General features: G+C 33.2%; 1 protein-coding gene across 2 annotated transcripts in view; it reads left to right on the top strand.

Moving 5' to 3' along the window:
• LOC137628754 (arrestin domain-containing protein 3-like) overlaps positions 1-17,500 on the top strand; it is a 116,853-nt gene that overhangs the window by 66,358 nt on the left and 32,995 nt on the right. For both annotated transcript variants that reach the window (XM_068359938.1, XM_068359937.1), the window contains exon 3: positions 13,904-14,072. In XM_068359938.1, coding sequence (XP_068216039.1) covers positions 13,904-14,072 — 169 coding nt within the window. The remainder of the gene's footprint in view (positions 1-13,903; positions 14,073-17,500) is intronic.

Raw genomic sequence — 17,500 nt, 5'->3', positions numbered from 1 at the left:
GTTATTAATTTAATTTTTATTTTACCCAAAATCACACACACACAATTTTGTTGGTCATTGTTTTTTTTTATTAATTTCGTGTTTTAATTTTCCCAAAATCTCAAACACACACACAATTTTGACCAGACATTGTTTTTGTTATTAATTTCATTTTTATTTTGCCAAAAATCACACATACACACACAAACACACGCACACAATTTTGTTGGTCATATGAGTCAATACAATCTATATATATATCTGGGTTACATAACCCTTCAACTTAATGTCTTGTTGACTCGAATGTCATATCGACCTGAACCTGTTGCTCCGAGCAGCAGACGGACAGTAAAAACAACTTGATAACCTACATCGAGGAAAACATATTGACGAAGGAACCAAGTAAACAGAGAAGCGGACATTACAGTGCATAAAAGAACAAAATATAAATGAAAAATTTCTACAATGAAAACAGCTGTTCACTCTCTCTCTCTCTCTCTCTCTCTCTCTCTCTCTCTCTCTCTCTCTCTCTCTCTCTCTCTCTCTCTCTCTCTCTCTCTCCTCTTTAGTAATCTATTGTGATGTTTATTTTAATCTCTCTCTCTCTCTCTCTCTCTCTCTCTCTCTCTCTCTCTCTCTCTCTCTCTCTCTTCTTCAGTAATCTATTGTGATGTTTATTTTAATCTCTCTCTCTCTCTCTCTCTCTCTCTCTCTCTCTCTCTCTCTCTCTCTCTCTCTCTCTCCTCTCTTCTTCAGTAATCTATTGTGATGTTTATTTTAATCTCTCTCTCTCTCTCTCTCTCTCTCTCTCTCTCTCTCTCTCTCTCTCTCTCTCTCTCTCTCTCTCTCAAAGAGCAAATGGAGTCTCACAGGATGGACTTAAAAGTCTTTGAGACATCCAAAATCCTTGTAGCTCTCTCTCTCTCTCTCTCTCTCTCTCTCTCTCTCTCTCTCTCTCTCTCTCTCTCTCTCTCTCTCTCTCTCTCTCTAAACAGGAAAAGGTGAGCGTCCCCATGCACGTTTTGTATTTTCTACTTTTGCTCAAAGTTTAATATGTTCTAAAAGCTACTTATTCTTTTTCTTTGAGTTTCAGTTCCTCTTTTTATCCTTTTAAGAGTTTTACCTTCTTCCTTCAAGTTTTAGACTATCTTCCGAGTTGTCAGGCCCTTGGTAGATCCTTTGGAGTTTTAGAACGTCTTTATATTTGTCGAGTTTCCAGACAATTTTACCCTCAAGTTTCAGAGCCCTCTTGGTTTTTACCTTTTTAAGTTTTACACCCTCCCCTTACTCTCTGAATTTTGTACGTAATCCCCATAGTATTTAGAGCTTTTTAAGACTCTATCTATATCCTTTCAGCTTTTTACCATATTCGAATTTGGACAACTACTGCACTGTAATTGTCCTGTCCGTATACACCTGACAACACTGAGATTACCAAACAATTTTTCTTCCCTCAAGGGGTTAACTACTGTAATGCATTTGTTCATTGGCCACTCTCCTCCTAGTAAAGTTTGAAGAGACTCTTTAGTTGCGGTAAGCAGCTCTATTGTTCTCTAGTCTTGGGTAGTGCCATAGCCCTCTTGCTCGAGAGTACACTCAGGCACACTATTCTATCCATTTCCTTATTTCCTTTCCTCACTGTGCTACTTTTCCCTATTGGAACCCTTGAGCTTATAGTATCCTGCTTTTCCAACTATGGTTGTAGCTTAGCTAGTAATCATGATAATAATTATGTTTTGGGCACCAGTAAGCTTAAATAATTGGTCTTGTCATAGAAAATAATTTATTGGGTAGGCTTCCTTAGGAGCTAATAAAGAAGCTTTTTTTCCCAGTCATTTGAACGTGACTCGTGTTCGATAATTTATTACATTGTCGTTATTCTTAAGGAATGAATAAATTTTTTAAATTCGCTCGAAAAAGTAAAAACATTTTGAGTGTATATATATATATATATATATATATATATAAATTATATATATATACTGTATATATATTATATATATACTGTATATATATATTATATATATACATATATATGTGTATATATATATACATATATACACACATATACATACATACTTTAATATATAGCTATATATCTTTTCTGTCACCCTCAGGGAGGAGAGAAAGTAGTCATAAGCTGGTGAAAGGGGTACCCCAAGAGGTACACTCGGAAAACACGCTATCCCACAAATTGCCGTACCGTCGGATTGTAGTTAGGAAAGGGGGAGTGGGTGGGAAGGGTAGAATCTGGGTGTTTGCGTGTGCGTGTATATCTATCTAATTTTTTACAAGCTGTGCGTACACTAGTATATATATATATATATATATATATATATATATATATATATATATATATATATATATGTATATATATATATGTATATATATATATATATATATATATTTGTATAATATATATATTTATATTTGTGTATAATATATATATATATATATATATATATATATATATATATATATGTGTGTGTGTGTGTCTGTGCGTGTATGCGTGTATTGTATTTCAATATTCACAAAGTACTTTTGACCTTCCCACGGTACAACTCGAACCCTTGCACGGATGTTTAAGCAGGTGCCATGACTTACTTATTGTGTCACGAAAACATTCTAGTCAATTTTCATAGAATTTTCTAGACATATCTGCACCATTGTATTATAGTGTTATTGTACATATTGCTGTTATCAATAATAATAAATACGTTTCCTTAACAACTTACTTCAAAATTTGTACTATCTCTTGTAACTTATCGGATTGGTCAAGGGCATAAAGCCCTGTCCACACGATCAAGCATGCCCGACCGGCAAACAGTGATACCAGACCGCAATAGTTAGTAAGAATGAGGGTTAATGACGTCAGAAGCGGGAAAACCAAGACAGGGATCTGGCATCATACAGTGTTGCCAGATCCCTGCCTTTGGTTTTCCTGCTTCTAACGTCACCAACCCTCATTTTCATTAACTATTGTGGTCTGGTATCACTGTTTGCCCGTCCGGCATGCTCGATCGTGCGGACAGGGCTTAAGAATATATTTTTAAACCACGCTCATGAATGGCAGAAGTATACATATGATCAGCGGTCAAGCCCCATTTACATCCAAGCTGGGACCAGGGAGGGCCAAGCAATAGCTGTTGATGATTCAGGAGGTGGGCTGACTGGCTCCCCCAAACCCAAACAATCCTTAGCTCACAATGATGGTGAGGTTGCAGACACTATAAGAAACTATCGAGCTTGAACAGGCCTCGAACTCCAGTCAGGCAGATCGCCAAGAAAGGTCGTTTCCAATAGGTCACCAAGACTTAATCATCTGATTGTAATTCGAACTCCAGGCCTACAGTCCACTTATATCAAGATCTCCATCTTGAGCTGATGGTAGTTAAGATATAATCTATCTCAAGATCTCCATCTTGAGCTGATGGTAGTTAAGATATAATCTATCTCAAGATCTCCATCTTGAGCTGATGGTAGTTAAGATATAATCTATCTTAAGATCTCCATCTTGAGCTGATGATAGTTAAGATGTAATCCAGTTAAAACAACTTGTGTAAATCGCAACTCTTAAAATATTATGCCACTTTTCTCTAAGTGTTTCAATTCATCGGAAGCCATTTTGTGCATGATTTTAATTTAAATTTTCAGGGGACATCTAAAACTTTCTGCGTCAGTGACCTTCCAATTTACTAGGTGGAATGTGTGATGTCAGTATTTCATTTTACTAGAAGAATTAAATACCATAAAAACTCTTGATTAGAATTTTCAACAATCACGCGAGTTCGGACTTTACACGTAAACTTTGACGAACTAAAAAAAAAGAAAAAAAACTCGCACAAGATGCAATAAACAGTTTTGATATGTGAATGGATGTTCGATACTTTCGTTAGCAAGAAATGTTTTGCTAAATAGAACTAGAACACAAAATTGTATCAATGGATACAACTGCTTGTATGAATTTAGGCATAGATACAGACGCTTGTATTATCGACATGTGAAGGTTTTCTGAGCAACTTTTTTTTTTTCCTTCAAGAGAGAAAAGATGGGGAGGGAGTTAGGGTTTACACTTAGAGGGTGTGTGCGTTCAAGAGGCAGAAATTCATGCTTTAGTGTATGTGCATGTGTGAGGGAGAGAGCTCTAGAGGGAGGGGGAGTCACCTAGTATACAAGGAGAGAGAGAGAGAGAGAGAGAGAGAGAGATAGAGAGAGAGAGAGAGAGAGAGAGAGAGAGAGAGAGAGATAGAGAGAGAGAGAGAGAGAGAGAGAGGATGGGGTTATGGTCATTCTTCTCATAGAATATGTACTAAATGTTTAGGAGAGAGAGAGAGAGAGAGAGAGAGAGAGAGAGAGAGAGAGAGAGAGAGAGAGAGAGAGAGAGAGAGAGAGAGGGGGGTTATGGTCACTCTTAACATATGTACTATATGCTTAAGGGAGGTAGAGAGAGAGAGAGAGAGAGAGAGAGAGAGAGAGAGAGAGAGAAGTTTTTAAGAACGAAACATTATGGAAGAGTCCCTTGACCTTTCCATATCGTCTCTCGCCTTACAGTTTTATTACACGAGTACTGTTCTTGGATCGATGAAGTTCAGCGGGTATCCATAGCACAAGGGGCTGTAACTAGAATCAGGATATTCGCGAAGTTGTCTATACGTACAGTTGGATACATGAATTCAAGGTACACCTCGCTTTCAGGAAGTTCATCCAGTCACACCCTTACTGCGCGGTGAGTGACTGTTTAAGTCAAGCCCAACACCTCTGTCATCTCTCCCTACTTTTATCTGTTTTGTTGCTTGCTGTGAAGTAAGGGTGTGAAAGGGTGCAGTTCTTTGGAGCGAGGTGTACCAGGAACTCCTGTGTCCAACTATATATTTGGGATACTCAAATCTATTGAGATAATCATTTGCCAGATTGGTGTGTAAAGATAACAATGGTGATAATGATTACTTCTTGGTCATAGATAGATAACAGTGGTGATAATGATAATGATTATTTCTTGGCCATAGTTAGGTAACAGTGGTGATAATGATAATGATTATCTCTTGGTCATAGATAACAATGGTGATAATGTTTATTTCTTGGTCATAGATAGATAACAATGGTGATAATGATAGATTATTTCTTGGTCATAGATAGATAATAATGGTGATAATGATAATGATTATTTCTTGGTCATAGATAGATAACATTGGTGATAACGATAATGATTATTTCTTGGTCATAGATAGGTAACAATGGTGCTAATGATAATGATTACTTCTTGGTCATAGATAGATAACAGTGTTGATAATGATAATGATTATTTCTTGGCCATAGTTAGGTAACAGTGGTGATAATGATAATGATTATCTCTTGGTCATAGATAACAATGGTGATAATGTTTATTTCTTGGTCATAGATAGATAACAATGGTGATAATGATAGATTATTTCTTGGTCATAGATAGATAATAATGGTGATAATGATAATGATTATTTCTTGGTCATATATAGATAACATTGGTGATAACGATAATGATTATTTCTTGGTCATAGATAGGTAACAATGGTGCTAATGATAATGATTATTTCTTGCTCATAGATAGATAACAGTGGTGATAATGATTATTTTTTGCTCATAGATAGATAACCGTGGTGATAATGATATTGATTATTTCTTGGTCATAGATAACAATGGTGATAATGATGATGATTACTTCTTGCTCATAGATAGATAACAGTGGTGATAATGATTATTTCTTGCTCATAGATAGATAACAGTGGTGATAATGATAATGATTATTTCTTGGTCATAGATAACAATGGTGATAATGATAATGATTATTTCTTGGTCATAGATAACAATGGTGATAATTATTATGATTATTTCTTGCTCATAGATAGATAACAGTGGTGATAATGGTAATGCTTATTTCTTGGTGATAGATAACAATGGTGATAATGATAATGATTATTTCTTGGTCATAGATAATAATGGTGATAATTATTATGATTATTTCTTGGTCATAGATAGATAACAGTGGTGATAATGGTAATGCTTATTTCTTGGTCATAGATAACAATGGTGATAATGATAATGACTATTTCTTGCTCATAGATATATAACAGTGGTGATAATGATAATGATTATTTCTTGGTCATTAATACGAAAATATATAAAATAATAAAATACTCGTTTTGACTGCGATAATTGTATTAATCTTTATGCTTTGCTTTAGATCAATAATACAGTATTTTTAAAGCAAAAACACGAGGCAAGGATGTATTATTATTATCCAAGACAATTACCGCTAAAATTACAATCAAATTGCAATCATGTTCCTCTTAACAAAATCGTATAGAAATATTAAATACAATGATTCGAAACGAATAGATAGAAATATTGAAACGAGAAAATATTAATAGAAAAGTCTAAGTAAATGGGTGTATAGATAAAAAAATATGATTAACATATCAACGCTAAGAGGCAAAAACTCTCAAGTCTTCACCTATATCCTTGTAGTATTGTATTTAGGCTAAGCTACATGACCTAAATTTAGCTTCGCTGCAATCGCATGGCAACCTGACTGGACACAAAGTGCGTGTCTGATGGAATGTGTGTTTTCGTGTTTGTTTTTTTTTTTTTTTTTTTTTTTTCTTTTTTATACAAGTCCCTAGATAACTACGCCCTTTGTTTGTCTCTGCGTCATGTGTTTGTGTATTACGCGTAAAACGTGTTTGTGTTTGTGAGGCTTTGTATGGGCTACGCTGGGTCCTTTGTTTAGTTGCGTCATATGTTTGCGTTTCAAAAGTAAAAAAAACGTGTTTATGAACTTTCGTGTAGACTACTCGATGGTAAAGAGCTATTACTGACAATTATTGCTTTCATTACTAGATAAGGGGGGGGGGGGGGGCGGTGGACTTTGGCACCCTAGCAGTACCAACCAAACTCGGTTGAATCCCTCGTCAGGCTGGGAGGAGCGAATAGACGAAAAGTTCCCTTTTGTTTCTTTTTTTTTTTATGTCGGCTACCCTCCAAAATTGGGGGAAGTGCCTTAGTAAATAAATAGATAGAGTAGCTAAGCTACAACCTTATTTGGAAAAGCGGGAGATTATATATTAGTCCAAGGGCTCCAACTGGGAAAATAGCCCAGATAGGAAAAGAGGAAACTGATTGAATAGTGTGTCTGAGTGTACCCTCAAGCAAGGAAACTACCATGGTACAGAGGTTATGGCACTACCAAAGACTGGAGAACAATGGTTTGATTTTGGAGTGTCCTCCTAGAATAGCTGCTTACCATAGCTAAAAAGTCTCTCTTCTACCCTTACCAAGGTATGGAGTTTAAGAAAACATCCTTCTGTATTATATTGTTAGGAATGATATTTAGTTACACTAGGCATCACTTTTTACTTTAATAATTCTGTAAATTTGATATTTTGTGATTGTTCGAATATAGTATTTTTTTTTAAACATCGGAAATTTTGTTTAAAAAAAAATATTATTAGCAACTGTAAATTTAACTGCCTTAGATTATTAACTTTGTTTTCGATTCGATATATTAAAAATGTAAACAAATTAAGGTTTTGTTTACGATAATGATATGTAGGCATTTATCTGTGTTCAAATATTGTATGATTTCAGGAATTTTACAATTCATATATATGCTAATTTGACTTTTGAATTTTGTTTTGAATATCGAATGCTGAAATAGCCTTTCTTGACACACAAAATAGCACTAGAGAAAATATTTAGTTTTGTAAACATTAGAAAAAACCTTTCTAATATAAAGGTAAGTGCATTTGATTTATATATATATATATATATATATATATATATATATATATATATATATATATATATATATATATATATATATATATATATATATATATAAACAATACGGAAGCATTTTAAAAACACCCATGGCTTTATGCTGGATCTGTGAGTTAGCCCACTTGCGTGGTAATTTTGTGGGTCGATGGTTAATTACTGGGTATAAGAGTGATAATTTAGTATCAAGGTAATTTTCATCCCTTTCACATTTTATATTATTTCCAAGAATCATAATTTCTTATGATCTACGTTGGATGTTATGCATTGTAAACATTCTCAACTAAATGTTTATTATATAAAAATGTAATAGAGTTGCGGGACATTTTAATGACTTATGTAAAAGAATTAATTATATTTTTTTTTCATCCAGACTAGCAGATTTTCTAGCAGATATGGAATGAATTATTCTTTTCAAGTCAACATATCCTTCCCTAGGGGTTCACAATAACTAACATGAGAGGCACTCACCACGCCATGCAGTCTTATTTTGCGCTTGACTGCTATGTATATTCTTCAAAATCTAATGGATTTGTCCTTGTGTTATAACTCCCATATCCACCCAGTTTTAATGAAATTGGTCCAGTAGTTTTTGCGTAATGTTGTTCACAGGCTAAAAGTAAACTAACAAATTATTTGCCATTCACTTAACATTGGGATTATTTTCAAAGTACTGTTGCGTACTTGTACTTTGGTGTACTTTATCCAAAATGTTACATATTTATCCATGGGTCAAAGCCAACATCACCACCAAGTTTTGTCAAAATCGGTTCAGTAGTTTTTGTGTAAAGTTGCTCACAAACACCCAACGTGACTAGCAAGTTTGATCAAAATCGGTACGGTAGTTTTTGTGTAAAGTTGCACACAAGCACCCAGCGTGACTAGCAAGTATTGTCAAAATCGGTACATTAGTTTTTTGTGTAAAGTTGTCTACAAACAAACAAATAAACGACAATAGAGGTGAATGCATATACCCATCGCAAGATTTATGATTTTGGCGGATTCAACTACCCTCTTAAGCGCCTTGTGTCATTTCGTACGTGGGCATGTCTCAGTATGATCATTTGACGTCATTGCAGTTGTTGGGACTCATATGATCGCCTTGTTATATACTGTCTTGGTACACCTGACATTTTCAAAATGTATATCGCGTGCATGCAAATATTAAAGGAAAGGGTGATTACAGTACTAAATAAATTTCTAGTCTAAAAGCTTTATTTAGTTTACACAAAAGGAAAGAGTATTCATTAGCAAGTGATGTTATTACTCGATTCATTATGCAGGTTAAGCAAAAAATACTCATAGTTACCTTCGACAACGAAGTTGGAAGGGGGTTATATTTTCGCCCGTTTGTGTTTGTTTGTTTGTCTGTGAACAGCTTCCTGGCCACAATTTTAATCGTAATGAAACTTGCAGGGATTAACTGTTATGTAATAAGTTGGAAATTATTAAATTTTGGAAGGTCAAGGTCGTGGTCAATGAAAAATGTCCAATTCACGTAATCAGCCATAAGTTTGGACATCGTTGTCACAGAGACTTCAAACTTGGTTTCATATTTGAATGTACGAAAATCCACGCCAATTAATACATGTTAAGGTCAAAGGTCAAGGTCAAAGTCGAGCAAAATATCGAGAATTAAGCTGCCGCGTCGGAGGTCTTCCCCTTACTGAGTGCCCCTCTGGTTACCCGTGTTTCTCACAGGAATGTTGGCTAATTGTTCAAACGTTTAAGTGCTGGGTTTTTAGGATCAACTACACTATTAATTAAGAAATCGATTGGTCCCTAAACGATTAGGGAGTGCATGGCGTGGTATGTCGAGGCAATTTGCGTACCAACGAAGTGAATAATGGGTCTTGTGTAAACGTTATTCTGATGGAAATACAGATTCTGTGGACATTTGATTTAGTCCATTGTCTTGAAATGGTCTTCTTCCTGTCCAGTATTATCTCTTCGGGGATGGTTTTTTCTGTTTGGTATTATCTCCTCGGGAATTTGTACTTTTCATGTCCAGAATTATCTCCTCGGGAATGTCTGTTTTCTGTTTAGTATTATCTCCTCGGGAATTGATAATTTTCCTGTCCATTATAATCTCCTCGGGGATGGTTTTTTCTGTTCGGTATTATCTCCTCAGGAATTTGTATTTTTCATGTCCAGAATTATCTCCTCTTGAATGTTCTTTTTCTGTATAGTATTATCTCCTCACAAATTAATATTTTTCCTGTCCAGAATTATCTCCTCAGATTTTTTTTCTTTTTTTTTTTTTTTTTTTTGCTGGGTTGGTATTACCTCTTCAGGAATTTGTATTTTGTTTTGTATTACTTCCTCAGAATTTGTATTTTTCATGTCCAGAATTATCTCTTCGGGAATGTCTTTTTTTCTGTTTAGTATTATCTCCTCACAAATTAATATTTTCCTGTTCAGAATTATCCACTCAGAGAATTTTTGTTGGGGGGGGGGGGAGGTGTGGGTGGTGTTGGTATTACCTCCTTGGGAATTTGTATTTTGTTTTGTTTTGTATTACTTTCTCAGGAAATGCTAATTTTCATGTCCACAATTATCTCCTCTTGAATGTTCTTTTTCCTGTTTAGTATTCTCCTCACAAATTAATATTTTTCCTGTCCAGAATTATATCCTTAGGAATGTTTTTTTTTCTTTTTAGTATTATCTCATCAGGAATTAATATTTTTTTCCGTCAAGTATTATCTCCTCAGGAATTGTTTTCTTTTATTTGGTAATACCTCCTCAGGAATTTGTATTTTTCCTGTCCATAATTTTCTCCTTCAAAAACCACTTTAGTTACCAGAAATCATTAGATATACAGTAACACACACACACACACACACACACACACACACATATATATATATATATATATATATATATATATATATATATATATATATATATATATATATATATATATATATATATTGTATATATATGTCCATATATATATATATATATATATATTGTATATATATATGTATATATATATATATATATATATATATATATATATATATATATATATATATATATATATATATATATATATATACATATACGTACATACATGAACACATACTGTATATATGTTTGTATACATAAATCTACTTATGACAATTATAAATCTATGTAAATACCCCCAATTTATATCCGTTTAATACACAAACACACATACACACATGTATATAATATATATATATATATATATATATATATATATATATATATATATATATATATATATATATATATATATATATATATACATATATGCATACATATTTATATATTATTACAAAGCACAAATTACCCTCTGATTAGCATTGCCGTTAGAAATGTATATGCAATTAACTATTTATAAATATATATATATATATATATATATATATATATATATATATATATATATATATATATATATATACATATAATAATAATTATAAATAAATACACGTGTATACATGCATATATGTGCACTTATGCGCATATATATATATATATATATATATATATATATATATATATATATATATATATATATATATATAATTTAAAATGTGTATGTGTGTATGTATATATGTACGTACTTCCCTCTGTTTCTTCAGAAAAATAATAGTAGGTCGTTCCTATTAAAGTCCTTTCAATAATCCAGAGCAAATTCCGTTTTCATTGCGATTATTTAACGCATATTTTGAGTGATTGCTGTGTTCACGAGACTTAATGTTAGTCTTGATTGCATATTCATTTATTCCTTGGGTTTTGGTGTAATGGAAGCAAAGCATGATGGAAGGGTATATTTATTTTTGCTGTATTTATGGATTTCACAGGTCGAAGGATACGAAACAATTTGCTTCGGCCCCTTTTTCAAGTACCTGCGTTGTACTGTGATTAGCGTTCTTGTTTTATTTACCTTTTTGTGGTCTTGTAACGCTTAAAGTTATTCTCTATCAGTTCTGTAGGATTTTATAACTTATAATAACTTTATTAATTACTTTATTAATTACTATTATTTTTTTTCAAGTACCTGTGTTATACCATAATTAAGGTTACTGTTTTATTTAACAATTTAACAATTGACTAGCGAAGATTGCGACATGGCGTTGAAAAAAACAAGAACTGGGAGAAACCAAACTATGCAGAGACGCTACTAAATTTGGAATGAGGAGGACGGACGTGACGTCAGTCAAGATGGCGGACAGCTATGGCTGTCGTTTATTTACGTCGCGAGGTACCGTAACAGTAACGTAGGAGGATAACTTTGCAACGGCTCCTCAGTTATCTTGCCACCTTTTCCCCCTCGAAGCATAAACGCTATGTGGGGTGCAGATAGCCATGTGGCGTGTCAAGGATACGTCCCCTGTTGATATACGATATCCTAAAGGGAAACCTTTAGGGTACTCGCGCCAGAAGTTAGAATTCTGTGAAACCTTTGGTTTAATTCTCTGGGAATATCTACTGTAGTCATATATACCCTCAGGAAGCTATTGAAGGAACTTTCCATCAGGACGCCATGGCTTGAGCCCAAAAAACTACTTAATTAAATTCCTTGTAATTTTTTTTTTATATACAGTTTGTGACTGTAAGATAAATGTCACTTCATAATTTTGTAATTACATTCCAAAAAAATTAATTATTAACGTATTATTTATCACGCATTTCTTTTTTACTTGACAATGATATTTGCATGTTCTTTCACTGTCTTGGAGTAGAATTCTCTTGCTTGAGGGTGTACACTTGGACCCACTATTCTATCTTATTTCTCTTCCTCTTGTTTTTTTAAGTTTTTATTATTTAAATATGAAAGATTTATTTTAATTTTGTTACTGTTCTTGAAATATTTTGATTGTTAATTACTTGACTTCTCTTGTAGTTTATCTATTTACTTGTTTCTTTTCCCCACTGGGCTATTTTTCCTGTTGAAGCCCCTGGGCTTATAGCATCCTGCTTTACCAACTAGGGTTGTAGCTTAGCAAGTAACAACAACAACAACAATGCATAGTAATTTACCACCAAGGGTGACCAAAAACGTACAATTTTCAAAACGTGTATTGTATGATATAAAACTTTAATAAGTAATAAGTTTCTAAAAAATACACAAAGCTTAATTAAGTCCATAATTTTCACACAATTCACATGAAATTTATATCATAACCGTTAGGTGTAAAGTCACATTCAACATATTCCACATAAAACATGTGATTAGTAGACCATAATCAACGAATTCATTCTTAAAAGTGGATAGTAGACGGAAGATTTGCAATGTAAATCACTTGTATTTTGTCTTTACTAAATTCTTAATATTAAAATTTATTTATATATTTTTATAGTTGTATTACTCCCTAGTGCAACCGGCTTGCAAGACAACTCATATCTTTTTTTTTTTTTTTTTTTTTTTGTCTTTCGTGTTTGTTTGTTTGAATAATAAAATTGTTTTTCGTTGAATAGTTTTTCATTTTTTTAACTGACTGAAATATTTCTTGAATTACACTCAGACATGCACACACACAACCGCATACACTCATATATATATATATATATATATATATATATATATATATATATATATATATATATATATATATATATATATATATATATACACAGTGTATATATATATATATATATATATATATATATATATATATATATATGTATGTATAGTGTATGTATGTGTATATATATTCATATGTATGTATACATATTTATACTTGTATATATATATATATATATATATATATATATATATATATACGCATATGTATATATGTATGTAAACATATGTATATATATATACATATATATATATATACATGTGTGTTTTTGTGTATAGATAAATTGATATATATATATATATATATATATATATATATATATATATATATATATATATATATATATATATATATATATATGTATGTATATATATGTGTGTGTGTGTGTGTGTTTGTGCATAGATAGATTGATAAATAGATGCATATATATATATATATATATATATATATATATATATATATATATATATATATATATATATATATAAACATAAACATACATACACATATAATCATACATACAAATATCATCCTCAGCAACCAATATACTTTTGCAGGTGTGAAGATGCGATTCCGAGGCGAGTGCTGCATCCACTTCACCGACCTCACGAATGCAGCCAAGATGGACTTGCTCAGGAGAAGGGATCGGGATGCTAAATTGAAGAAGAAATCCAAGAGGGATTCCTTTTCCAGAATATCGTCGCCACTCCGAAATCATTCTTACCAGTAAGTAACCTATTTGAGATTTTTCTATATATACTGCAAACTTCTATAGCCTTGAAGTATTAAGATTTAAATTCTGATTCATACTTTTTTTTCAATTTAGACGTCTATTTAGGCTAAAACAAATAAAACAAACATTTTTTTTTCTCTCTCTCTCTCTCTCTCTCTCTCTCTCTCTCTCTCTCTCTCTCTCTCTCTCTCTCTCTCTCTCTCTCTCTCTCTCTATGTAGAACGCTGAATAGCCTCTCAAGACTAGCGACCCCCCCCCCCACCAATGCTATAGAACGTTGAATGGCCTCCCTAGCCCTAGTGCAAATGCAGAGGAATTTAGGTGAACAAGTGAAGAATTGGTAGTTTGTCCATAGGGAAACCACGTCATGCATTACGGTTTTAATATTTTCATTGATGTGCATTTCAAAACAAAATTGAGGTCCCTATTGTTAATGAATGAAAACATAACGCCACAAATCATTAGGTCAAGCAAACGTAAATGATATGGAATGAGGATGATTATGTGGACTGTCTACTGCCGCTCATGATTGGCAAAGGCAAATGACAGTGACATAACCCTATCAAGCCGGACAATGCTTTAGAGACTGACCATATATACATAAGAGCAGCGCCCAAGCCCCCTCTCCTACCAAGCTAGGGCCAGGGAGGGCCAGGCAATGGCTGCTGATGACTCGGCAGGCAGACCTATAGGCTCCCCCAAACACCCCATCCTTAGCTCACTAAGAGGGTGAGGTTGCAGCTACCAAAGGAGCTAATGAGTTTGAGCAGGACTCGAATCCCAGTCGGGTGATCACCAAGGAGACTTTACCAATAGGCTTTTATTGGGTTTATTTTCCTCGTTCATGTTATTAGATAAATGGTTGATGTGAAAATCTAACATGATGGCCATTACTGATTTAAGTGTTAACTGCTCCCGAACTCGAAGAGATTGAAATGTTACAATCCACTAACGCTGAAGAATGAACTCACGCCAGCCGTTCCTGGAAAATCTCCGTCAAGTATTAATATTACCAATACGTGATAAGTCTGAAGAAAGTATCATTGTTCGCAAGGACACGGACGAAACTGCGCATGTAAATTAGTTTGAATATTTGTCACAAATCTTTTGAGTTATTTCTAAGAAAGAATCGGTTAAAATCTGTTGATTGATTTACAGGCTTTTCAAAAGAAAATCTTAGTTCAGTTGTTTATTATTTTCACATGTTTTATAAAGACGCTATATTTTACCCATAAAGAGATCCTTGGTGACGTATTATTCTGTGTACCTGTGTTCTTTCTTTCCTCTCTGGGGACTTCGAGTCTGTCTAGAAAAAGGAAGTAGGCGGCCCAGTAATTTGCTCTTAACCCTTTTACCCCCAGGCTATTTGGAACTTTCTAACCCTCAACCCCCAGGCTTTTTTTTTTCAAGCACATTTTGCAATATATATATTTTAGATTGCTCTAACAGCCTCAATTTTCGTCATAGAGAGGTCAGGTTGGTCTCATTCTTCTGGAAAATGCCTGAGGAAGATATGCTTCCGTGCTTAATCAGATTACATGACGAATAAATTCAAGGAACAATTTCCCATATATTTTATAGACCTGCACTGTCAACCCATACAATATAGCCAAGACTATAACTTTTTATAAAACTTGATAACAACCGAGGGCCCAAAAGCGCATAGCCTTGAAAGATTTTATCTAGCTAAGCTCACGGCCCTCTTCCTTTATGTCAGAATCAATAACACATGAATTACTAAGGGTTGATATACTGTTAGTAGTAGCAAAGTATTACCAGACTCTTATACTATGATAGACGTCAGCCTTATCGGAGCTTGTGGGTTTTATATACTGGTAAATATGTATTATTATTATTATTGTTATTATTATTATTATTATTACTTGCTGAGCTATAACCCTAGTTGGGAAAGCAGCATGCTATAAGCCCAGGGGCCCCAACAGGGAAAATAGCCCAATGAGGAAAGGAAACAAGGATAAATAAAATATTTTAAGAACAGTAACATCATCCAAATAAATATTTCCTATGTAAACTATAAAAACTTTAACGAAACAAGAGAAAGAGAAAGCAGACAGAATAGTGTGCCCGAGTGTACCCTCAAGCAAGAGAACTCTAGCCCCAAGACAGTGGAAGACAATGGTACAGAGGCTATGGTACTACCCAAGTCTAGAGAACAATGGTTTGATTTTTGGTGTCCTCCTAGAAGAGCTGCTTACCATAGCTAAAGAGTCTCTTCTACCCTTACCAAGAGGAAAGTAGCCACTGAACAATAAGATTATGTCTTGTAATGTACGCCATTTTTGGAATTCCAAATTAAAAGATAGTGAAGATATATATTTTCACGCGTCTGGTGGATTATTATAAAATATTCTTTTAGACTTGTTGCCTTTTAAATTCCCAAGCGATAATCCAAGGATAAATGGAATTGAAGAAGTAAAATCAAATTTAATTCGAATCCAAGGAGAATAATCTAAAGCTTTTAAACCGAGACCATTCTACCACTTAAGGTTCAAAGATTTTCGCAGAAGCCATTAATGCCACAAACGTGACTTCCACCTTGAACACATTCACTCAAGGGAAGATTGTTAATGTTTGTAAATTTTGTTCACAGTTCTAGCAAGATAATGAGTTTATGACATGTAAACAGTTTACGGAACACTTATTTTCACAGCTGTCGAAAAATTATTAAATTTCACTTGCATTTATTTGTACTTATTGACCAAAGTACTTGAGTTTATGTATGGAATCATCAGTCCTAATTATATTTTCTGTATTTATAGTGTAATAGAAAGATATTAGGTCAATACAAGATAACTAAGGCAGTAAATAAAAAGTATGACTTTATAATTGGGATCTTCGCATTCTCTCATTAAAAATGGAAATTTAATACCTTTTTTTGTTTTAAACTATATATATATATATATATATATATATATATATATATATATATATATATATATATATATATATATGTATATATATATATATATATATATATATATATATATATATATATATATATATATATATATATATATATATATATATATATATTTACCCCAAAACCGATAAATCGGTTGGAACTTTTGACCGGGGAAACGTCTGTCTATATCCGAACATAACTTGACAACAAAACGTTTACCCGATTGAGCGGTTTAAAGAATTGATATAAAAATTTTAACCAGGTGTCGCCGGTCGCTTGCTTTTGACATTACCCATAGTCATGGCGAGGAGTAGCAGATTTACTTTGAGAGAGAGAAATGTATCATATTATCGGTACCTAATCAAATTTTTTATCAGTTTATTTTGATCAGTCAGTTTTTATCAGTCAATAGTCAATACTCATAGGACTTGAGGTGTTAGGATAGAGGAGGCATGATATCCGAGGTAAGAGGTAAAACCTACAAGGTAAAGGGTAAGG

This window comes from Palaemon carinicauda, chromosome 36 (genome assembly GCF_036898095.1).
Source record: "Palaemon carinicauda isolate YSFRI2023 chromosome 36, ASM3689809v2, whole genome shotgun sequence".
NCBI classification, from domain to species: domain Eukaryota; kingdom Metazoa; phylum Arthropoda; class Malacostraca; order Decapoda; family Palaemonidae; genus Palaemon; species Palaemon carinicauda.
The sequence above is the reverse complement of the archived record's forward strand: the minus strand, read 5'-3'. Positions and strand labels throughout refer to the sequence as shown.